Source organism: Cheilinus undulatus, linkage group 19 (genome assembly GCF_018320785.1).
Source record: "Cheilinus undulatus linkage group 19, ASM1832078v1, whole genome shotgun sequence".
Lineage (NCBI taxonomy): Eukaryota > Metazoa > Chordata > Actinopteri > Labriformes > Labridae > Cheilinus > Cheilinus undulatus.
The window spans coordinates 32,253,064-32,278,070 of NC_054883.1; the positions used below are offsets into that span (position 1 = coordinate 32,253,064).

Below are 25,007 nucleotides of genomic sequence, written 5' to 3' on the forward strand. Positions count from 1 at the left end.
GATTTCAGTACAGACTCATGCCTGTTTTTAATACAGTGGGCCCTGAGGGCCTCTAGATCACTAGCATCCAATATTGACCTTCAGAGTTGTTCCTTGCTCACCAAGTTTTCTGCAGATTCTCTGAATCTTTTGATGATATTATGGAGTGTAGATGGTGGGATTTTCAATGTCTTTGCCTTTGTAAATAAAGCAACATTTTTCTGAAATTGTTCCACATTTTTTTAGATTAGTTGTTCACTGATTGGTGACCCTCCGCCCATTTTTACTTTACAGAGACTCTGCCTCTCTAAAATTCTCCTTTTATGCCCAGTCATGTCACTGGCCTGTTGCCAATTAACCTGACTAGTTGCAAATTGCTCCTACAGCTGTTATTTATAGGTCCCACTTGTTTCCCTGTCCCTAAATTTTTGAGATGTGTTGCTGTCATTACAATTAAAAATATTTTTCATGAAATGACAAAATGGCTGAATTTCAACACCTGGTATGTTGTTTATGCTCTGTTGTGAATAAAACGTGGGTTTATGACATTTGACAATCATTTACCTCTGTTTTATCTACATTTTACAGAACGTCCCAGTTTTTTTGTTATTCGAGTTCTGTTTTTTCAAAAGTTATTTTATATTTAAGATATTTTTCCAAATGGCTACTCTTACTTTTATGACACTGAATGGCAGGTAGGAAAAACTCTGGTGTTAGCCGCACTGAATTGTGGGAGATCTTTCTCATACACTGAATTGCATACTATGAATTTAAATCAGATATATTTTTGTATTAGAATTGTAGGAGTATGAAGTTTAATTATCCAGCCTGAAAACTGCTTATCATGCACCTTTAAACCATTAATGAGGCTTTTCTGTGTTGTGGGGTCAGTTTATTTCTAAGGTAAATTTGTGTCTTAATATGAATTCTGTATTCTGCACTCTCCATCCCATTTGTTCTGTATTTTCTTTATTTTTTAACATGATGCATCCACAGTAAAGTTTGTTAAAATAAAGTTCCTGTAGTGTGCCTGGGGAGACTTGGTCCCCCCGGTGTTCAGGTGCTGATGAAGGCGTGCAGCCAAAAACATTTGGGATGAATAAACACCGTTAGAGGGGAGAACAGTTGTCAGCCCAGGTGTTTGTGTATTTCACTTGACTTGCGTTGGTTATTATAGCTCTGAGGGTGTGCACCTCGCTGGGTGACTTATCTGAATTTGTTCACGTTAAATCTCCACATGCCACCGGGCACCGCAAGGAAACAAAAGGGGAGTTACAAAGAACTGGAGAGTTTCATCTTTCCTGGCAAATGACCAAAGTGGATTTATTAAGACAACCTTTGAGCATCTTTTGGTGTGGATCTGTAATGAAAAATATGGAGAAAGCCTTTGTAAATCCTGGAGACCACTCATGGGCAGCTTGTTATTCAAGTTCAATCAGACTTTATGTTCACTTAAAACTTTATTTAAACATTCTCCACCAGACTTTTCACCTGCAATCATCCTCAGCAAGTAGAACACATATCCAGTAGTTAATTCTCTCTTTTTGTTCGTGCATCTGTCTGTGCATCAGTCAAGTATTTGTTTATTTATTTAATTAACCAGGCTACAAAACCAGAGGGTCCTGGCTAAGACAGGCTGTAGCACAGTTAGTTGGGTGCATGTTTGCAGCGTGACAGCTATTGTGCATGCTCCATCGCTGCTTTTATACCAAGCACATGTATGCTTTGTGCTTGTTGTCTCCCTGCTGTCACCACTGTGTCTTTCTTCATAAATTGTACCTCAGTAACTCCATACAGGTGCCTTTGGTCTTTGAAGAACTGGGTCAGGAAAAATTCAGACAAAAGAGCAGCTTCACAAAAATGCCAAACCAGGCTTTTACTTCGAAAAGTAACAACCAGTAGTGTAACCATACTGGTTTTACCTTTCCTGTGATTCAACCAGTTTTGACACACAAAGCCCCCGCAGTGCATTTTGGCTTGTGACCTTCATCAAGGTCACCAAGAAACACATTATAAACATATTCTGCTGGTGTGGACATACATAAACAAGCTAAATATGACTATCTATAATATTTTTGTCTACTTTTGCTGAGAGATTCATATAGCTCGTGGAAAAAATAGCAGAGCCATCTGTTCTCTAGATTCCCCACGTGACTCCATGTAAGCAGTCTTAACCCTTTGGGCACCAGAGTTTTGTCAAGAAAATATTCAATTTTGATATCAAGATTTCAAAAGGCTGTAGCTTGAAAGTGGTTAGAGATAAAGGCATACTGTAAATGAGAAAGATCTTCAGTATGACCCAAAGTTTGTGATGGGAGTAAATCCACTCATCTAATTTGCATATTCTAAAATCACCAGGCAGACTCCACCGCCATTGGCTTTGCGTTTTCTCCCACAGCTTCTAACATGGCTGCCCCTATCTCCGCAATGTTTTTTAATTCCCTACCCCCATCACTATTCCCAGTGTGTTGACCCTTAATACCCCCACCACGTCCCCTCCTCGGCATTCGCCGATTACTCCTTCCCCACAGTGAAGAAAAGCATCGGCTTCAGTATGTGCTGCTTGTGGACTATCATGGTGCACAGACTCCCTGTCGCTGCTCACAGACGCATCGTCAGTCTCACCCATGGTTCCACCGGACGACTGAACGTCATGTGAAAGGGTGTATATTCCTCTATCCCTCTCGGCATTGTGAGTATTCTCACTACAATCGCTCTCTTTCTATCTCCAAAACTTTGAATAGAAACACACCCACAAATACTGCTGGGATTGAAGTTAGTCATGTCTGCCGTCTCCTGGTGTAAAGTGGTAACAACGTTAGGCACCATATTTGCAGCTATAGCCTGTTTAATTCAACAATGTTGCTTGTCACAATTTTGCAACTTTGGTGCTTAAAGGGTTAAATCCCTGACTTAACATGCATAATGAAATTGAAATCAAGCCGTGACACAGCTGAGTTGCAGCCGCCATGCACCCAGTATGAAATGGCCATTTAAATGTCCAAGGTTTTGTGCCTATTTCATCTTAAATGGAATCATAATTTACTGAAATCCTCATCATGCTGTTTGTAGAGAACTTCAAAAGTAGAGATTGAGACTGTAAACTTAGTGGGATAATGTTTGTTTGGTGCAAACAGGTCTGCTTCTTCCATAATGACCTGGGGATGATTGTCAACAATTCATACCTCTGATCTCTTTGGCTTTTAGTCATTCTCTCTCATATTTGCTTCCATCCTTTCCTTTCCTTCTTATTGTTCACTAACATGGCACATACTTTTCCCAGGAGGCTTTTCTCTGAGGGATTTGTTATGATGAGGAGGGGCAGTAAAACAGAACACCATCCTTTAAACTCATAAATAATAACAAACATATGCATATTAAATTATGGCTTGAGTTGGCTTTTATTTATCCCTCAAAGTGGGTTTTGAATGAACCCATGACTGTTGTCATAGCAAAATAATGACAAGAAGAATCTTGAGCACAAGTTTAACACAGTTTAATCCATTTCCAAGTTTTTTTTGTTTTGCAATTTGTTTTGTGTTGTGGGATGTAGAGGTAAAGGGATATACAGACGAGGGTTAGGGACAGGGTTATGGGATGTACAGTGCCTATAAAAAGTATTCACCCCCTTGAATGTTTTACCCTTTTATTGATTTTATAAATCAATCAAGGTCATTATAATTTGGCTTTTGTGACAAAAAGATTACAAAACACCCTCTTTAATGTCAAAGTGAAAACAGATTTCTTCAAAGTAATACCAATTAAAAATAAATATGTTATGCAAAATAAGTGACAGCATAAATATTCACCCCCTTCAAGTCAAGGCTGCAATCACAACACTGAGTCGGTGTGGATAGGTCTCAGTCTGGCTCAAACATCTAGACACTGACATTTTACTCTGTTCATCTTTGCTAAACTGCTCAAGCTCTGTCAGGTTGCATGGGGGTCGGGTGTGAACAGCCATTTTCAAGTCCAGCCACAAAATCTCTATTGGACCGAGGTCTGGGCTTTGACTCGGCCACTCGAGAAGATTCACCTTGTTGTCTTTAAACCATTTCTGTGTAGCTTTCTCTGTATGCTTCGGCTCATTGTCTTCCTGGAAAACAAATCTTCGCCTAAGCCATAGTTCTCTTGCAGGAAAAGATTTTCCTCCAGGATTTTCATATTTTTTTTTCATTTTACCCTCTACCTTTACAAGCCTTCCAGGGCCGACTGCTAAGAAGCATCCCTGCAGGGTGATGCTGCCACCACTGTGCTTCACAGTGGGGATGATGTGTTTGTGGTGATGTGCAGTGTTTGGCATCCTGTCTGATGGCCAAAAAGCTCAATTTTGGTCTCATCAGACCAAAGAACCATGGAGGATGCCTTTTGGTGAACTCTACTCCAGATTGAGTTTTCTCCAACAATGGTTTTCTCTTTGCCACTCTCCCATAAAGCTTTGACTGCTGAAGATCCCATCTCAGCTGCTGAAGCTTGTAACTCCCTCAGAGTAGTCAAAGGTGTCTTGGTGGCCTCTCTCACTAGTCTCCTTCTTGCACGCTCACTCAGTTTGTGAGGACGGCCTGATCGAGGCAGATTTACACGTGCCATTTTCCTTAATTTCTTCATGATGGATTTAACTGAACTCTGGGGGATGTTCAGAGCCTTGGAAATGTTTTTGTATCCATCCCCTGACTTGTACTTTTCAATATCCTTTTTCTCTGAGTTGTTTTGAGTGTTCTTTTGTCTCCACAGTGTAATGGTAGCCAGGAATACTGATTAACCAGTGACTGGACCTTCCAGACACAGGTTGTTTTTACACTACAATCACTTGAGAGTGATTCACTGTACTCAGGTGATTTCACTAATTGTGAGACCATTAGCACCAATTGTCTGGACCTCTGTTGAATTAAGTCAGTCACTTTAAAGGGGGTGAATATTTATGCAGTCACTTATTTTACATCACACATTTTTATTTAATTGACATTATGAATGAGTGAGTTATTTACATTGGCAGAGGAAATGGGAGAATGGCTCTTAACAGGTAGACAATCTGTCCTGTAATGACAGAAAGTAAAGCTGAAAGAAATGACATGACACATAAAAAACAACCATTTGAGGCAGAGAAGAATGACTTTTAATAAGAAGAAATGTCCAATTTAATTCACACAGTTTCTTCGAAGGTATATTCTGTCCTTTCTCTTCATGAGAAGAGGCTCAGCTGTGTTTTGCCTTTCTCGTTTCACAGATTCTGTGTGTGTTTGTGTGTGTGTGTGTAAGGAGGGTTGGCCCACTTCCCCAGGCTAATTGGTGCGATCCGCCTAACGAGTTAAACGAGGTGAAATCAGGGGATCAGGTGGTCCGCTGCTCCAGAAACTGATGCACGCACACACCTCCACACGAACAGATGGCTCTGACTGTCATCATACATAAACTTGTCCAAACTGATGCTTGGACATACGCAGTTTATTTCCATCACACTCCATAAACACATGCTGTGCTCTGATTGTTTTGGTGTTTAGAGGGGTTTTCCACCCACTACAGCAGATCTTTATTGTGGTTGTCTTGTTGGAACTTGATCAACCCTAGTCAAATATAAAGAGGCTGTAACAGGTGTCCAGTATCGCTCTACTTTTGTTTATTCATGTCTTAAAGGGGGCCACTCTCACAGACTGTTACTCTGAGACGATGACTTGTGAATCCAAACTTTCCACATGTCACTTTTTTAACCGATGATGTATTGTTGTTGTGATCATTTCATGTGTACATTATGTGTTCAGGTGGATTGGTTGGTGAAACTGCGGATTGATGCCATTCTTGGCCAGCTTTCCCTTGAAAAGAGATCTCTGATCTCAAGGGGACTAACTTGGCTAAATAAAGGTTAAATTAAATAAATGATACATTTTTGTTCAACTTTATCTATAACAAAGTCTGGCAGTTACATTCATGAAATAATCACATCACACACATTACAGATTAAGAAACATTTTATAGATAAAACAGAGAAAAAGGTCAGCGGTCTAATCTGGGAGTCAATTATGCAAAGACCTGTTTTAGAAATTGTTACATGGAGGGTAGCTCACTTAAGCTTGTTAGCTTTAGCTAATGCTAACAAAGCTAAGTTACTTTCCCACAAAAGCCATTGTAGCTAAGTGAGCTTTAGCAATGTGAGCTGTTTCAAATCTGTTGCTAAAGCTAACTTAGCTGCGTAGATAACAGATAGGAAATAGCTCGCATAGCTGCTTTGTGAGCTTGGCTTTACCTAGATTAGCTACATAGATATGTTAGCTATGTAGCTCCCTTATCTGCAGCTAAGAAAGGTTAAGCAATGTGAGCTTTTGAAAATGTAGCTAAATCTAAGTTAGCTGCATAGAAAAAGTACCTGTGTAGCTCACATTGCTACTTTGTGATCTTGGCATTCCATAAATTAGTTACATAGCTATGTTAGCTACATAATTCCCTTATCTATAGCTAAGTAAGGATTAGCCACGTGAGCTTGGCAAATGTAATTAAGCTAAAATAGCTGCATAGATAATGTACATACATAGCTTACATAGCTACTTTGGGAGCTTGGATTTAGCTAGATTAGCTTCATAGCTATATTAGCTGCATAGCTACCTTAGCTATAGCTAATTAAGTTTTAACAACATGGTTTTAGCAAACATAGCTACTTTGTGAGCCTGGCTTTATATAGATTAGTCATATAGCTGTGTTAGCTACGTAGCTCCCTTATCGATAGCTAAGAAAGGTTTAGCAATGTGAGCTTGGCAAATGTAGCCAAAGCTAATGTAGCTGCGTAGATAATGTACACAGCTCACATAGCTACTTTGTGAGCTTGGCTTTAGCTAGATTAGCTGCATAGCTATATTAGCTACATAGCTACCTTAGCTTTAGCTGAGTTAGTTTTTACAATGTGAGTTTTAGTCAACATAGAGCTAACTTGCCAACGCAGAAGATACAGACACTAAGCTTACATGGTGGCTTTGTGAGCTTGGCTTTAGCTCCGTTAGCTACATAACTATGTTATCTACGTAGCTTATGGAGCTAACAGAGTTATGTGAGCTATGCTGGCTGCTGGACGATGAGCTTTTTTCCTGTAAGCAGACAGTCTACTCGCTGTATTAAATATTTTCTACGCTAGCTTGGTATTATCAACCCCTGACACTGAGATGTCCTGAGATGTCCATATCCAAATTTGTTTGTTGTCCATTTTTGCTTTATTTTTTTTTTTTACAAACTACAAATAATTTAAGCCTATTGTTTTTGCTTTTATGTCTTGAAAAAAGACATTTTAGACTTTCAGTTAAGGGTGTCTTTCATGAAGTGCAATGAGAAATTTTGACTAGAAATCACTCAAATGCACTGGCATAGACTTGGTGTTTTGCTGCGTATATCAATGAATCTCTAGTTAAATGGTTCAAACCCTAATATCACATTTTTTAAATGCCTTGTTAATGATATAGGGATGCCTTTTTTAACTATATGGACCTTTAAAAGTGAAATTTTAGTGTCTTTGGTATCTATGGAGGCTTGAATATGACACTGTTGTTCAGATTTTCCTGTTATTAGTAGGTTAAACAGTTGAAGACAGTCTTTTGACAGCCAGCTGTTTATCGGTTGTCACAGAGCAGTAAGGTCATTGGTTGAGCTGTTGGGGCATATTGCCATGTTCCCCAATCAACATCATTGATCCATCTGTGTTTGGGTGGAGCTGCAGCCAATCAGACAGTGGCTCTTTCGTACGGTGACACCGGGCATGTGACAGCCGGACACCGATCTGCAGCACAAATACGCACCACACCAGCTGAGATCAATACACACAGAAACACACACATCATGACAGTTAATTTCCCTCACATAAACATGTTTGAAACACACACAGTAACACACACTGACACTCCCAGGCATTGTCTAAAGTTGGCATTGATCTGAATTGACACGCTCACTAAACAGAGCCATGTTTCTGTGCAGTTGTATTGATTAAATGTGTGTTTATCTGGAAGTTTACATATGTTACTGGACAGCTTCAAACTAGAAGTCAATATTATAAAACTACAATAATCAAAGGAAGTATTGTATTTTATTTCTAGGTTAGAGAATGATTGGATCTCGAATTAAGAAAAAAGGTGTTTCAAACTACAACCTCTATTCCAAAAATGTATGGGTGCTGTAAAATGTAAACAATAAAGAAGTCAGTGATTGTCAAATCTCATAAACCCATATTTTATTCAACAGATTCAGAGAATCTGGAGAAATCTCTGTGAGCAAGGGACAAGGCTGAAGGGGCCGTCAGGGGCCACTGCATTAAAAACAGGCATGATTCTGTACTGGAAATCACTGCATGGGCTCAGAAACACTTCCAGAAGTCACTACCTGTCAACACAGTTGGCAGTGCCATCCACAAATGACAGTTAAAGCTGGATCATGGAAAGAAGAAGCCATATTTGAAAAGGATCCAGAAACGCTGCTGTCTTCTCTGGACCAAAGCTCATTTAAAATTGACTGAGGCTACAAAGAAAACTGTTCTGTGGTCAGATTAATCAAAATTCTTTTCAGAAACCACAGACGCGGTGTCCTGTGGACTACAGAGGAGAGGGACCATCCAGCTTGTTATCCTGGCTCAGTTCTAAAGCCTGCATCTCTGATGGTATGGGGTTGCATTAGTGCCTATGGCGTGGGAATCTTACACGTCTGGAAATGCACTATCAATGCTGAAAAGTAGAGAGAGGTTTCAGAGCATATGCTCCCACCAAGACAATGCATTTTTGTGAATATGAGATGGGTTTATAGGATTTGCCAACCATTACATTCTGAATGTATTAACATTTAACAAAAGAAAACTATCCTCACTCATCTCTGTTGTTCTGTTTACACACAGTCACACAGGGGTCAGAGATCTCTTCCTGTCTGATATTGACCCACTGGCCCGGTTTCCTCTTACATAACCACAAACTGGAGAGCTGCTGGTTCCAGTCGAGGCGTTATGTAACAAACAACCAGCTGCAGTGTGTACTAGTGTGTGTTTTTGGGAGTGTGAAGGTGTCAGTGTCGTTTTTTTATCAATATGTGAGTGACAGACACAGATGGAGAGATGGAGAGATGATCAGCACCACAAAATCACGCTCAGAGGTTAATTAGCTAACTTGTTAGCTGGTAAATATGCACATTTTTGTCATGAATAAGGCACATATAAATTGTGAAATTAAACAAGTAAGAAAAAGTGATGCAAGTAAGAAAAAGTGAAACCAGTGATGCACCAGTCCAGCTATCTAAATGACTAGAATAGCAGTGTTAAATGAATATCATACTATTCCTCACTGTGAAATTAAACTGGAATTCACGTATGTGCAGCATCAGGCATTACAAATGTTTTATAGGTACAGTGTGTACATTTTGGATGTTTGCAACATCTTACCGTCAGACTCCAGACTGCAATGTTCACTTCTGGTGGTAACTGTTGCAACCAGTGGAATTTCAAAAAAGGGAATTCTATTATTTGGTCCCTTCTGTGCAAGATTCAAATATCCAAGATGGCGGAGTCTGTGGAGGGGACCCTCCCTATGTATGAAGTTAATAAAAGCAAAAAACTTCATATATTTAGGGGATTAAACACTTATTTAGATAGTCCTACTCATGAATATTATGTTCCACCTTTCCGAAGTTTGTTCCAAAATATTCTACAAAGCAAAATATTTCACACTGCTCCTTTAAAACAACTCTAAATAAATTTATATTAGCTGAAAAAGTTAATCTGTATACCCTTATAACCACATGTCCAAAGCAGCTCAATGTGTGGCTCCTTCCATGACTTTCTTTAGCATTTCTCTCAGAAAGTCATATTATCAAGTAGCTACTGTGTGATCCATGGATGTTCCACTAAAGTATCCCCCCAAAAGGGGAGCTGGATCCTGCCCGGAGAATACACAGGTGCCCGTAGAAGCGACTTTCCATCCCTGTTTCTCTGAGCATGTCTGCTTTAGACAGGGTCTTGCCAATGATAACCAAAATGAGCTGAAGAGAGCACGTCACAAAGGAGTCCAGCAGGCGCCTCTGGAAATCAGTCAGCATCCAGGCCTCACAAGAGCCCAGCAACATAATGCAGGCCCAGTCTGTAATGACCGTTAGCCTGTAGCATTGCACTGTGAAGCCATAAGTCCAAGTATCTGCAGTGAAGCTTGGCACTTTTACATCCATGAACTATGCTAATGAACTACTCAGGTGACAAAGCTTACTGCCTACATCAGTACAGCTTTGTTTCATTGCCCTGTTTTAGTCATTTGTTTAAACTTGCAGTTAAACTGCCTCCACTCCACATGTGAGCTGTGAATGAATTGCTCAAAGTTTTAGAAGTTGTCTTGAAGTTGTGCTTGAAATATATCCAGCCTCGCCTTGTAGTTGTTGGCTTTCCTGATGCTTTGGGTACACTGAGAACTATGGATAGTGACAGAGTAGGAGTTTGTGCTGGCTGTAAAAACAGGATCTCCTACAGGTGAGCTATCAGCCTCAATGATTGGTGTTATGGATTTGCACATGGTCACAGAACTGGATTTAGTTGTTTGAGTGTAGATCGAGCGATATCAGTCATCAGGTCTGGATCAGCCCATCTTTAACATAAACTGAGTACCTGCAGAGCGACGTTCAGGACAAATGCAGTGAATTTAGTTAAAATAGCAAAAAAACATGTAATTAATAAGGTTCCTTATCTCCAGCAGCCCGCGTTGCGTCTGTGTGCGTAGGTTTGATGATGTGAGTCTGTAATCAGAAGAAGAAAACACCTGATCCAGCTGACCCGGACGTGCTCCTCTCGTACACTCAGCTGTGGTTAAAGAGAAGCCAATCTGCCTGAGAGCAGCACTCAGGCTCGGTGATCAGTTACAGAGAGTCTCAGGCATTATTCATCACACACTGAATAATCAACCTGCTCGGAAACTATGATACCACAGAGAGAGGGAGGGGGGTCTGATTCACTGAGGGCAAATGGAGCAGGGAGGAGCATCTGGAGGGTTAACTAATTGTTTGTTTTCTGGTTTATACACAAAAGTTGAGCTTTATGATCTTAACATGTTTTTCATTTACACTTTGAGGAATCTGTCAGAAACATGAGGGCCGATGGTTTACCATCTTAAGGGGATGGGAAACTTATTTTTCTGTACATTGCCTTCGTTCACAGTCCAGCAGCTGCAGAAGGAAGATGGAGTCAGAAACAAAAAGTTAGCCATTGATTATTAGATTTACTTACACCACCAATATGTTTAGTGACATTCATGTATTTCCTGATTTAGATGAAGCAGCCACATAACGAGACTAAAGTCTACAATCCATTGGTTGCAGAATAGATTCCCGATCCTGACAGATGTTCGGTGCAGGTCTTCAGCCATTCTCTCCCCCACATTTCCTGTCTCTTTAGTTCTCCTATCAAAATAAAAGCAAAAATCTTTACTGACATGAATGAAAACTAAATCCTGACTTCTGATAGTTTTTCAGTTAAAGCCTGCTGAAACACTTAAAACACCTTAATGCATATCCAATTCCAAAAAAGTTGGGATGCCTTATCTCATAAACCCATATTTTACTCACAATAAAACATAAAGAACATATCAGATGTTGAAACTGAGACATTTTACTATTTCATGTAAAATATTAACTCATTATGAATTTGACAGCAGCAACACATCTAAAAATAGTAGGGACAAGGCCATGTTGACCATTGTGTAGCATCACCTCTTCTTTTAACAACAGTCTGTAAACATCTGGGAAGTGAGGAGACCAGTTGCTGGAGTTTGGGGAGAATTTTTTTTCACGATCTTGTCTGATGTAGGATTTTAGCTGCTCAACAGTCCTTGTTTTTTTTCTGATGCTTCAAATTTTTTCTATTGGGGAAAGTTCCTGGCATTTCAGGACCCGGACTCTTCTGTAAAGCCATGCTGTTGTGATGGATGTGGTATGTGGTTTAGCATTGTCTCACTGAAATAGTCAAGGCTTTCCCTGAACGAGACGTCTGGATGGGAGCAGATGTTCCTCTGAAACCCCTCTCTACTTTTCAGCATTGATAGTGCCTTTCCAGATGTGTAATCTGCCCACACCAATGGGCACTAATGAACCCCATACCATCAGAGATGCAGGCTTTAGAACTGTGCCAGGATAACAAGCTGGATGGTCCCTCTCCTCTTTATGTCCACAGGACACGGCATCTGTGGTTTCTAAAAAGGATGTCACATTTTGATTTATTTGACCATAGAACAGTTTTCCATGTTGACTCAGTCCATTTTAAATGGGCTTTGGTCCAGAGAAGATGGCAGTGTTTCCAGATCCTGTTCACAAGGCTTCTTCTTTCCATGAACCAACATTAATTGTCATTTGTGGATGGCATGGAGGACTGCGTTTACAGACGAGGATTTCTGGGAGTGTTCCTGAGCCCATACAGTGATTTCCAGTACAGAATCATGCCTGTTTTTAATGCAGTGGCCCCTGAGGTCCTAACATACCTATTTATCTCTACTTAACATAATTATCACAGAGCACATAATTGCAGAATAATCCAAACAACTAATTTGCTTCAGTAATGACAGTTTTCCTTTGCAGAACTGAAAATAGTTCATATGACTTCCTAGAAGTTTAATTCAAATACAGTGTAGGGATCACTGGTTGTCAGTGAGTCATTTTGTACATGCACCCCTGCATATCTCTTGCCCTTTAATTCCACATTCTCTGTCTGTGCAATGATCCATGTTTGAATGCACTCGTAACCAAATTGCTCACTTTCTGGTTGATCTTTGCAATTCCACAGCAGCATTTGCCAGAAGAACTACTGTGCTCTGCTCTAGATACATGCCAAGTATATTTGAGTGCAGGCTGCTGTGAAAACATCTCAGTTCACTTAGGACAGATTGGCCTGAACAGAAACCAGAGCAGACATAGTATCTGGTCAGTTATCAAAGATAACAAAAACTTTTATCCAGAACAATCAAAGTTAATGGATAATGAAGACCAAATCCCTTTCCTATTATTTATTTTTCAGGCTGAAATTTTTAACCATAACATTAAAACTGTCTTTCTCTCTTTCTCTGTCTTTCTGTCTCCAGCTGTTGAACCTCTTCCTGGCTCTGCTCCTCAGCAGTTTCAGCTCTGACAACCTGTCAGCCCCGGACGACGACGGCGAGATGAACAACCTTCAGATTGCCATCCACAGGATCACCAGAGCTCTGGGCTGGTGTCGCAGACAGGTGTGGTCCCTCCTCCTGTGAAGCTCTCTTTGTGATTATGCTGAAGGGTCATCAACTTTTTGCCACATTATTTACCTCTCTGTCTGTGATTCAGGTGGTGGATTTCTTCAACGGGAACCTGAAGCGCCGTCGTCAGAAGAGAAAAGAGGCCAAAGCCATGATGAAGCTGAAACGGCTGAGTACCATCCACACGGAGGCCAACGGAGCTGTCATAGGTAAATCTTAAAATTTAACAGGTGAACTTCAACTGGTGTTTCCAACCTCTTCAGCTCTGAATCCAAACATATGAATTTTAGTATGGCTGAATCTTTGTTATAGTGGTTCCTGGTTCAAATCCTCATCTGAGTTTGCATGCTCGCCCCTGTGCATACATGGGCTTCCTCCCACAGACCAAAGACTTGCTTGTTAGGTTAAATTGGGATGCATCACATCCAGCTCCTAATCCCACCAAATGTGACAAGCAGTATTAAAATAAGAGGGACAGATAAATTCACGATTTGACCGAGGCCACATGTAAACTCAATGCATCCACAGATCATTGAATTGTTTGTTTTGAAAAAAATATCAACATTCAGATGACAACCACCTTGAGCACAGATCCACAGAAATGACTAAAACACTGTGGTGTACATGCCAGAACAGTGGTTGGCTTGGTTTGTTTGTTACCTGAGCCTACATTTGACTGGTCTTACATATTTTATTACACTAAAGGTGAGGTATATAAAAGTGGCCCTGTCGTCCTTATATGTTTCTGTATGTTTCTGTATGTGGCCCTGGTTGGCAAAAGTTTGGACTAGAAGTAAGATATTCACTCCAAGCCTGAGCTGAAGTTGGACAGGATCCCTTTGAGACCCCCCCCAACCTTGGCTCCAGGCTGTGTGGGGCTCAAGGGGAGCTTTTCTTCTTTTTTTTTTTTTTTTTTCTTTTTTTTTTTTAACTTTGGAACAACTTTTCTTGTGTAGACCCACTGCACATATTACAAGACATGCTGGGTTGTTTAAAGTTAAATAACTTTTGAACCACAAATCGTAGCCACTTAGTTTTTCCTCTTGAAAACCGCCATTCTAATGACACTATCCATGCCTTCGTAGCTCTTACAGAGGCTTTTCTTGCGAGCCTGAAACTTGGGTGACCTTCTGGGGTCCTAAAATATTAAATCCACACCAGTGTGTCAGATATTGAACGTCTTTTTGTTCTTTTTAATCCATTTTCGATTGTTTCTACTGCTAGCTTTGTATGCTAACCGCCATTTTGTGTCTCATGATGCTTTTAAATGGGCTGTGAAAACCTGAATAGCTCACAATAGAGAAAAGAGAGACAGAGAATCTGGGATGTAGCCCTCTGTGTCTCTCCTGAATGGCACAAAAAAGTGCACACAATTTTTTGTTAATAGGTGAATATTTGTAATATTTTTTGTCACAGAATGATAACTTTCACTTTTTAGTCCCCAAGAGATAAGAGACAAAGTCTGTGCAAAAAGTTCTCAGTTCTCAGAAGTAACTCAGTTTACTAGTTCAGTGAGTGAACAACCCTGAAGACTGTAGTCTCTGTTAACAGACTGATAATCTCCAAAATACTCTGTTTGCTCTGAATAAAAGTTTGGAAACTTAATTATAAAAACACTCCTTGTTCACAAGGTTGCAGACACTTAAATATAGGTAACAGGACAGCTGGGCTTGGAGAGACCGTGCATGGGTTCAGGCAGCGTTGGGCTGGAAGTTTTGGGCCCTATCTAAGCTCTGATCTGCTTATCAAGAAATAACCAGGGCCCAGATGACCTTCATCTTAGGCTAAATGTTTTTTTATGATCCTTGATTTAAATCTGTCTGTCTCAGGCCGTCATGTGGAGAAGTACGTGGTCCCGGAGGATGACAGCTACATGACGAACCCAAACCTGACCATCAGCGTCCCCATTGCCCCCGGAGAGTCTGACGTGGAGTTCCCAGAGGAGGAGGAGGAGGAGGAGGGGGAAGAGGAGCAGAGCGAGGGCTCCGAGGGGGAGGACGAGAGGGAGGAGGTAGGGAGGAGATCTAACTGTCTGCTCATCTGATGCTGTGGTTTTTAAGTTCACACAAAAACACGAACACATGCACCTGTGGGTGACGTAAACAAGCTCAGGTGTGCCAGTGTGAGTCAGCGCTTCTTCCCCCGGAGGTTACCATCTGTGGTAACCGCACCTCTATCAGCTGTGGTATTGTCCAACACAGAGGGACTAAACATGAAAACAGGAGATTGTTTACCATGTTTATCATAATGATTACTCACTTAGACTGGCGACACAATTTTGCTGGCATGAAACGTAACATGTCTCTCAGATTATGGCCTGAGTGGTTGCTATTGTAGCGTCTTCCTCTTCTTCTTGACGGGTTTATAAACAAACTACATGCATACTGCCACCTGCTGTATCAGACTGAGTACATGAAACAACTGTGCATAATGTGAAATCACCCGAGAAATACAGTGGATAAAGTAAGATTGAGAAAAGGAGAGATGATGTGCTCTGAGAGGAGAAAATATGAAAATGAAAAGGAGGCTTTTAAATCCAGAACGGATGGACAGTTACATATGAATTTAAATCTTCATGCCTTGTATGGTCTCAAAAAAACAAGAAAAGAGGAAACCATTGCTTCAGCTTTTATTTATTTATGTATTTTTCAATTAAAGCTTTCTTTTTGAATGAGGCCCTTTTTAAAAGCTGTCTGTATGTATGCAATGTTGTGTTTAAGTAGCCTACAAAGCAGAAAATGATTTATTATAACATTGTATTGGCATGGGTTTATTGTTGCGATTTTGTTATAACCTCCATTTTTTAAAGTATTGTTAACAAGTATTATTATCTAGACCAGGGGTGTCCAAACTTTTTCCACTGGGGTCACATCCAGAAAGTTTTAATGATGGCGGGGCAACTGTCATAGAGCGCGCCTTTATCATACTAAAGTCTACTCTAACTTACATAAAGATGTGCTTAGTGGTTGGAAATGCTAAAATGGCTAATTAATGGCTGACAATGCAAAGGGACTCTAGGCCTATCAGATATTGGTTGGCCCTGGCTATTACTGGATCTTCCTTGGTCAGAATGAAAATTGACACTCAGTGTTGTCTCAGTTTAAGTCCCAAAAAATGCACATTAACAAGTTGTCCTGTCAAAATGTTTGTTTACAGAATTAGCACAGTAGCACTGCTCATAGTGCTGACACTAAAATATACACAAATCCAAATAAATTCATCCCTTATTCACAAATGTAATCTTTTTCTGTGTTTGCTTATTTTCAGATGAGTATAGTTTTTGTTATTGTCCCTGACGAGCCCCCAAGGTAACACAAACCTATACTTGTCAATAAGAGAACAGATAAAATATACATTAGAGTGAAGCATGACCTTCATGTTCTAATGTGGGACATTTTACACTCATGTTATAGAATTTGCTGCAGGCCAATTAAAAAAAGGCCAAGGGCCGCATTTGGCCCCTGGCCATAGTTTGAACACTCTTGATCTAGACTAAATCATATTATGGGTTAAATGATAGGATATGTCAAACAGGACCTCATATAATTTTAACTGACAACCCCTGGTCTGGTGCACTGGTTCTCCATGTGGGGGACCGGACCCCTCTGGGGGCCACAAGACACTCATAAGGGGTCGTGAGATGCCTTAAAAATGTTTTCAAATGATTTCAAATAGTATTTTTTACTCATTTTCATACACATACAGTGCTTAACAAATTTATTAGACCACCACTTAAAGTAAGGTTTATGCCACAGCTGCCTAAATTAACAGCACTGGTAATTACCAAAATCATTTTTTATGTTTCTGCAATGGTTAATACACCAATATGTAGAGCTCTTTAACTGAAAGGATATTTTTAATGCTAAAATATAATTATTATTGTTATCCATGAATTTTCAAATGTACTGGTTTACAAAAAACTGAAAAAATAGTAAAGCACATTAATATTTCTTGATTAATACATTAGATTATAGTTATTTACTTGCATTCCTGAAGAGAAAAATGAGTTTTAGTGGTCGAATGTTATGCTTGATAAATTTCTGACTTCTCAGAGAAGCCCAGTGAGCCGGCTCAAATTTGGGTTTGAAAGGTGAATTCAGTTTGAAATTCCTCATTCCTGTTCAAAATGATGAAACATGGAGAGCTCACAAATTTGTTAAGCACTCTATGTGAATACCATTAGTTAACTGTAAAATAAAAACCTGGTGATATGGTGAGATTTATGCTGAAATCAAAGTAAAATCTTTAAGATGTCAGTCTGCACACAGCTATTCTTGAACGTGCATGGCTGTGATCAACTATGCTTCAACCATCTTCAGGTACAGTGGGGGTCCCGGTCTCTGGCGCCTTAATTTTGGGGGCTGAAAAGTTAGAGAACCCCTGGTCTAGTGAACAGTCAGCTTTAGATTAATAAAACCTCTGAATTTGAAGTAAAGTTGAATAATTGACAACGTAAAACGTGCAGAAAGGCTGAAGCAATAATAGACCGCCTGTCCCTCTTTTTCTATAAACAGTCTCTTTCTTAGGGTCCAATTCATAACACACAATAAGAGGGTCCCTGGGATGGAATTGGAGACCTCAGGCAGTGCATTATGGTCTGGCATTTTTCTCACTTTGCAAAGCAGCCTCTGTGATGTGTTTGTGCTAAAAGGGTGTATATTAGTGGGTGTGAGTGTGTTGTTGTGTTTCTGTGTGGTTACTGTGTGCCTTCTGTCTCTCTTCGTCTCCTCATATGATGCAGTGTTTGTGTTTATTGTATATTTCTTGTTGTAGTTGTGTCAAATTTGTTAGGGAGTTTGGTGCATTCTACAGCCAAAATGTGTTTGTGTGTTTGTGCATGTGTGTGCGTGTGTGTTTGTGTTGAGCTGAAAACAAGGAGATGTTTAGTTGTCTCCAGTTTCCTCTCTCTGTGTCTAACATGAAATGACAGATTTGTGTCATGCTGGGTTATGTGTGTCTGTGTGCGTATACACCTGTGCTGACTCAGTTCATCATCACCCCCTCCTCTTTAATCATGTCGTGCACCTGTTCTCTCTCTTTATGCCCCTCTATCACTGTGGTTCCCAACCCGTGGGTCGGGACCCCCGGTCATCTCATGACATAAACCCTAAAGTATTCTGAGAGGAATATTTTTTCTCTCAGAATAATTTTTTTCTCTAAATACTAATATTTTTACATAATTCCTTTGTTAATTGTCTTTTGGATCATTTCACAATTGATGTGTTTTATGTCAACAGATCATACCTAGCTACTACACGATACAGATATGATACATTACAAAAATATACAACATGATACACAATGATACAATACAGTAGGATGTGATAATATACTGTACGATATGAGACATTGATATGCTATGATACTTTGATACGACATGATTGTACAAAACAGTATGATTAAGTATGATACGATACATTATGATACAATGCAATATGCTATCGTACAATAAGATACTATAAGATACAATGCATTATGATTAGAGCCATCAAAAGATTACATTTTTTAATCATGATTGATCCCAGGATTTCTGTAGTTAATCACGATTAATCGCACCCTTTCTCTAGTATTTTAAAATTCCACTATCTTGCATTTTAAACCATTTTTGTGTCATTTTGGATTTTTCTAATGTGTTCAACTAAGTTTAATTGACTTCTTGTGTGGATATAGTCCTACTTTATTGGTAGATCAAAGATTTAAACATAATCTTAACTGCGGAAAAAGGAACTTGTCATGGATTGTGCTGAGTCACAACATCCCCGGCACAGAGCCGGCTGTAAACATTAGACAGCAGCTCTTACGCAGGGATGATGTAGCAGGGTTCTCTGGTCGACTAGTGACTGGGTCCCCTTGGTTCTGATCATAAAGTCAGTAAAAACAACCAGACAGTCAGGACTCAACTCATGCTGTTTACGGTTACATAATCATCCTGTTATGTTTATTTTATTTACCCGCCCCAGTGGCTGATATGATGAGCAAATTCACCCGACATTGCTCAAAAATACCTAAATTTTGCTGGTGACAGGTGCTGATTTCCCACCCTGACTAGTAACCTGTGTGTCATTTGCGAACAAGCCAGATCTGAGAGCCAGCTTGTTTATGTAAACAGTCTGAGAGCTGGTTGCCTTTCTTCCATTTTTTTGTCACTGAAGAGACAAAATAAAGACATAACCTTCCTTACACATATCCTCCACAGGTGCAGGTGGATTTATTTTCAAATCCACACAACTTAAGTTCACTAAATTTGTTTCAATCAAAGGTCAAAACACTGCTAAATTTGGAGCCAAAATAGGACTGAATGAAGAGCTGTTTGTATCTGATGTTCCTGAGATAATCTGAACATCTGATCCGCATCCCTAAAAGGAGATGAGATTCCCCCAAATCAAAACTTCTGATGCTTTTTATTGCTGATTGACAAGGCTGATGTCTGATTGCACTGTGGAGTTGCAAGAAATGTGTTTGGCTTGAGGCATTGGAGGGCAGGACTTAGTATTCAATAATGTTTAAAATCAGCAAATAATCCTTTACCATGAATATATTTAAATGTTTAAAACAGAACAACAATGTTTTATATTTTATTTTATTTTACTTGATTTATGTTTAAAATAGTCAATTAAAACATCCATTGCATAGAAGGAGCTGCAGATGTGGAGTTATGCAAACAGGCTGATCTATCCCTCTCCTTTCTAGCTTCACTCTCTCTCTGTGTTTGCATGCTGCAGGAGTCAGTTAGCCATGAGGTGATACATGCAAATACAGAGAGAGCTGCACACATGCACACAGGCAGAATCACACATTGACCTGATGTGAAAGGGCAGCATAAATAGAACAAAACTCTGGAGCATATTTTTCCCCCCAAAACGCGGCTGTTAGTGAGAGAGAGAGAGAGAGAGACAGAGAAAGAGAGGGGGAGACGGGGGTTAGGACATAGGAAGTGAGCCAGAGACAGAGAGGGGGAGTCAGGGAGCATCACTGCTTTCACAACTCTTTAACATCAAGCTTTGTTTTCAGGGTGTATGTGTGTATTTCAGTGTGTGTGCATGCCTGCTAGTGTGTATGTGTTGGTGTGTGATGCAGCCAGGCTGTTTTGTGTCTCTCCCTCTGAAACATCTCACTTGCTTTACTTCCTCTTCTCTTAATTGAGTTGAACGTTCAACATAGAAAACAAAAGACAGAATCGGCCCCATGTTGACCTGTTTGTTTGTCCTTACTTCCCTATTGATCATTTTCTTCATCTCTCCCATCTCTTAATATTGCTCTGAATTTCACCTTAATTCCCCACAAACTTTAGACCGAGCCATTTTAAAGTGACAGCTGGTGGTTGAAGGGGAGTGTTTCTCTGACATGACATGGAACCTTCTGAACCATTTAGCCCTAACCACTGTGGATTTAAAAAGATCATAACAGTAAAAACAAGTGATTGTGAAGCCCTTTAAAACAGGGAGGGAAGCTGTAAGTGCTTTACAGTGAAGCCCAGTTCAGACCAAAGATTTTGTCTGTATGAGACAGTTTTGCAGCGCCGCTGGGGATGGCTGCAGCCATCCGAACTGAGCTGTTGCAGCTCCTCTGAAGCCGTTTGATGATGTTTCCTGCAATTTAGCTCAGCCAGTTGCAGACAGCTACTTTTAGAATGGAAATGTAGAATATTAGTGTAATCATTCGTCTCCTCCATCAACTGTGAGCAGGTTGTGCAAAGCTATATGAGCTAATACATGAGAATTTCAAGACTGAATTTGTCAGTGGAAAATAAATTCTTCTCAGCAGATATACTATATGGACAAAAGTATTCATTCGCCTGACCGTTACATCAACAGGGACTGTAATGACGTTGTATTCAAATCCATGTAATTTAATATGGAGTTGGCCCCAATTTTTGCAGCTATAACAGCCTCCACTCTTTTTGGAAGGATTTTCACAAGATTTTGGAGTGTGGGAATTTGTGCCCATTCATTGTGTAGAGCATTTATGAGGTCAGGCACTGATGTTGGACCAGAAGGCCTGGCTCACAATCGGTAGCTGTGTTTCCATTACAGTTCTTTGCAAAATAAAAGCAATATTTCTTAAATTTTGACTAAGTACAATTGTGCGTTGAATGTGTTTCCATTGAAGGGAATTTTGGGCATGAGCCTCGTAATTCTCATAAAATCTCATCTCATGTGACTCCACTCAAGGAAGCTGGATGCTCAAAACCTGTTGCATGTTGGTATGGTTATGATTACATCTGCAGCGGTTGCCTTGACAATTTTGAACAAAAGACGAAGGCAACGGACGATAGCTCAGACGCAAAGTCCATATGTATGGCAAAAGCTACGTATTAGGGTATAAGTTAACCTGACATGGCAGATGGATTTGTTTCACATCCATCTGGGAAAGCTTCAATAGGTAACGTTTGAGAAAAGGCAGAGGCTTTGAAAAAAATTTGGAATGTGATTGGATGAATGTTCTGTCTGTCACATCTCTACGGGCCAATCAGAGCAACAAAACACGTGACGTAGCTGCTATCGAGCTGCGCGTGTGCAGCTACCGAGGAATAACGTGAAACATGGCTCTATAGACATGTAAGTACTCGACCTTTGTCATTTTTGAAAAGAAAACAACTCACTGCTGTTCTTTGTTCTTCCTCTAACAAAGAAATGTCTTCAAGTTCTGATAAAACCGGCGCTTTAGCAGCATCCACGCTAAGCTCTTCCGCCATAATTGCACCGGACTCTTGCTGCTGCTTGTTTATGTCACAACTCTGAGTGCTGCCCCTAATCGCTGATTGGTCCTGTCACTTTCTAACCGGGCCCAAACGGTTCAGATGGGAGCTTTACAAGATGGATTCACTAGTGAAAAACAAGGAAACAGGTGTATACATCTGCTTTGCAAGGTTAGGTATAAGTATGATGCTAAGAAAAGTCTTGGTCTCCTCTTCTGTACACACGTACTGCGCCATGTTGTCTCGGAGTGAACTGGTCATGTGACACCGTATGTTATGTCCTGTGATGTGTAAATGCAGAAAAAGTGTTTCCATTATCACACTTTGCGATCGAAACATCTGTAAAACCTCCTCATGAGAGCGTAAAAACTTTTGAGTGATATTTGAGGAGTTTTTTCGGAATTCAGGTGTCTCCATTACCAGTTTTTTATAGCTCTATTTAGATTTTGCGCATTTCTAAGGGTAATGGAAACTGTTCCAGTTCATCCCAAAGGTGCTGGATGGGGTAGAGATCAGGGCTCTGATCTCAACAGTCAAGTTCTTCCACACTGAACTCATCAAGCCATGTCTTTTTAGTCCTTCTTCGTGCACTGGGGCAGTCATGTTGGAACAGGAAAGGGCCTTCCCAAAACTGCCTCAGTGTTGGAAGCATAGCATTGTCTGAAATGTCTTGGTATTATGAAGCATTAAGATTGGCCTTCACTGGAGATAAGAGGTCTATACCAACCCTGAAAAACAGCCCCGTACCATTATCCCTGCTTCACCAAACTTCACAGTTGGCACAGTTCAGTCATGCAGGGAATGTTCTCCCAGCATCCTTTAAACCCAGAGACGCCTGATTGGTCACTCCACTGTCAGTGTCAGTGCGCTTTACTCCACTCCATCCAACTGTTACTGTGGCTGACCTGTTATGGACCACTGGACCAGCCACCATCCCATAAGGCTAAAAAAAAAATAAAACTAAAAAAATAAACTACCTACTAAATATTTAAAAGAAACAACACAAAGGTAGGACTGGCTATAGGTATGACTAAAGTACAAACTGAAAAAAACCCCCAAAAACCCAGCAATGTAAACGTGGATGGGGACATCTCCACTCTCAGGTGTGTTGCAGCCTGCAGGTAGAGGGAGGAAAGAGGCCAACACTTGGCATTTGACAGGGTGATGTTAGGATTGCATGCAGCTGCTCTGCCATTGAAACCCATCCATGAAGCTTGTGCTGCACAGTTTCAGTGTTTACATTAATGTCAGTGGAAGTTCAGAACTATTCAGCTGTGGAATCAGCAGAGCGTCTGTCACTTCTACACTGCAGGAGCCTTAGCGGTCGTAGACCCTGCTCTGTGGTTTTACGAGTTCTTCCTCTTCATGGCTGAATTGCTGTTGTTCCTAAACTTTTCCACTTTCTATTAATATCACTTGAAGTCTACTGTGGAATATCCAGGGCTGAAATTTTACCAACCGTCTTATTACAAAGATGACATTCATCACAGTACCACACTTGAAGTCACTGAGCTCTTCAGAACGACCCATTTAGGATCACAGATGTTTGAAAATGGAGACTTCATGGCTAGGTGCTTGTTCGTTGCAATGGAAATGATGCATCATGTCCTTTAGTTGCTGTTGCAGAGTGAATTACTGTGAACAGTTCAGCCGTAGTTGAAAATCTTTGATCAGAACTAAAATTGACAAACCTTTTTCTCAAGTGAAAGTTTAGATGAAAATTATTCATTTCTCAGTGTAAAAGACAACACATCAGGAAGTTAGAAATAAATCTGTGATATGAAAAAACTCTGGCACTCTGTAGTATTGTAAAGGCAATATTTTCTCTGTCACCACCTCCTTTAATTCTGGGCAGGTGAGCAAAATCAGGCACAGAATTGTGCTCTTGATTTGGATTTGAGTGCCTAAGAAATGTCTCTGTTGTCTTTGCTAAGCAGCTTGGTTCTAGAGTAGCCCGCTCTCGTCCTCTTTCTCTCCTCCTTGTCGAGGTCACGCTGACTCTGCAGCTTCACTAATATCATGTTTGTATGACTCGGACCTCTGATGACTTGGTTGTAACCTTTAGGGCTCTACCATGATCACAGTGACTCAGGCGTGACTTCAACGTGACTTTTACCGGTTGGAAATGACCGCTGTGCCTCAGAACTTTCTTGAGTCAGATGCTGGTTCTTGTAGTTCAACTATTTCTGTTCTAATTTATTAGCTTTATGACTTATGGGGAAGTTAACATCTGAAACTAGGAAGAGTTTTGTCTTTTACCGCCGCTGTATATGATGCTCCTTTGACAAGCCCAGTCCCCTTTTTACTCATCCTGTCCACAGCAAAGACATGCCCAAGCTAACACCATGCATTTGACCCTTCTGTCCTGTATTTTGAAAAGGCGGGGCGTTACTCATACAGCTTTAGTGTCATCATAGATAAAGCTCACAGACTTCAGCCAGAGGAAGAATCAACACAGACAAAGTTTGGGAAAAATACAATGGAGCACTTTTTGAATTTAACACAACTGGATGATGTTGTCTTGTTGGTAGTTTGCTCTTTTCTTACTCCATATCTTATCACATATTTGTATCATATGAACACTGTAAATCACATCTATCTCTTTATATAGTTTTTTAACCAAATGGGTCTCTTCCTCTGATAAAGGGAGTCAAACTCAACACATGCTGACACACGTCTGGTGTTCAAGGTCAAGCTCAATGGCATCTCTTTTGTCTGGGTCTTTTCACCCCTGGTAATATGCCTGGAGACTGCCATCAGTTTTTGAGCCCTTGGGACTAAAGGTGTGGATTATTTCAACACACTGGTTAATCAGTATTCCTTGCTACCATTACACCACGAAGACAAAAGAACACTCAAAGAAACTCAGAGAAAAGGTAATTGAAAAGTATCAGTTAGGGGATTTATACAAAAACATTTAAAGGCTCTGAACATCCCCCAGAGTTCAGTTAAATCCATCATGAAGAAGTGGAAGGAATTTGGCACATGTGTGAATCTGCCTAGATCAGGCCATCCTCACAAACTAAGTGAGCGTGCAAGAAGGATACTAGTGAGAGAGACCACCAAGACACCTATGACTACTCTAAAGGAGTTCCAAGCTTCAGCAGATGAGATGGGAGAGA

At 40.3% G+C, this 25,007-nt stretch overlaps 1 protein-coding gene across 1 annotated transcript in view; it reads left to right on the top strand.

Moving 5' to 3' along the window:
• The window catches only part of LOC121527710 (sodium channel protein type 4 subunit alpha-like), a 211,113-nt gene that overhangs the window by 128,224 nt on the left and 57,882 nt on the right, over positions 1–25,007 (top strand). The window contains exons 19-21 of the mRNA XM_041814736.1: positions 13,041–13,181; positions 13,276–13,396; positions 15,017–15,198. Coding sequence (XP_041670670.1) covers positions 13,041–13,181; positions 13,276–13,396; positions 15,017–15,198 — 444 coding nt within the window. The remainder of the gene's footprint in view (positions 1–13,040; positions 13,182–13,275; positions 13,397–15,016; positions 15,199–25,007) is intronic.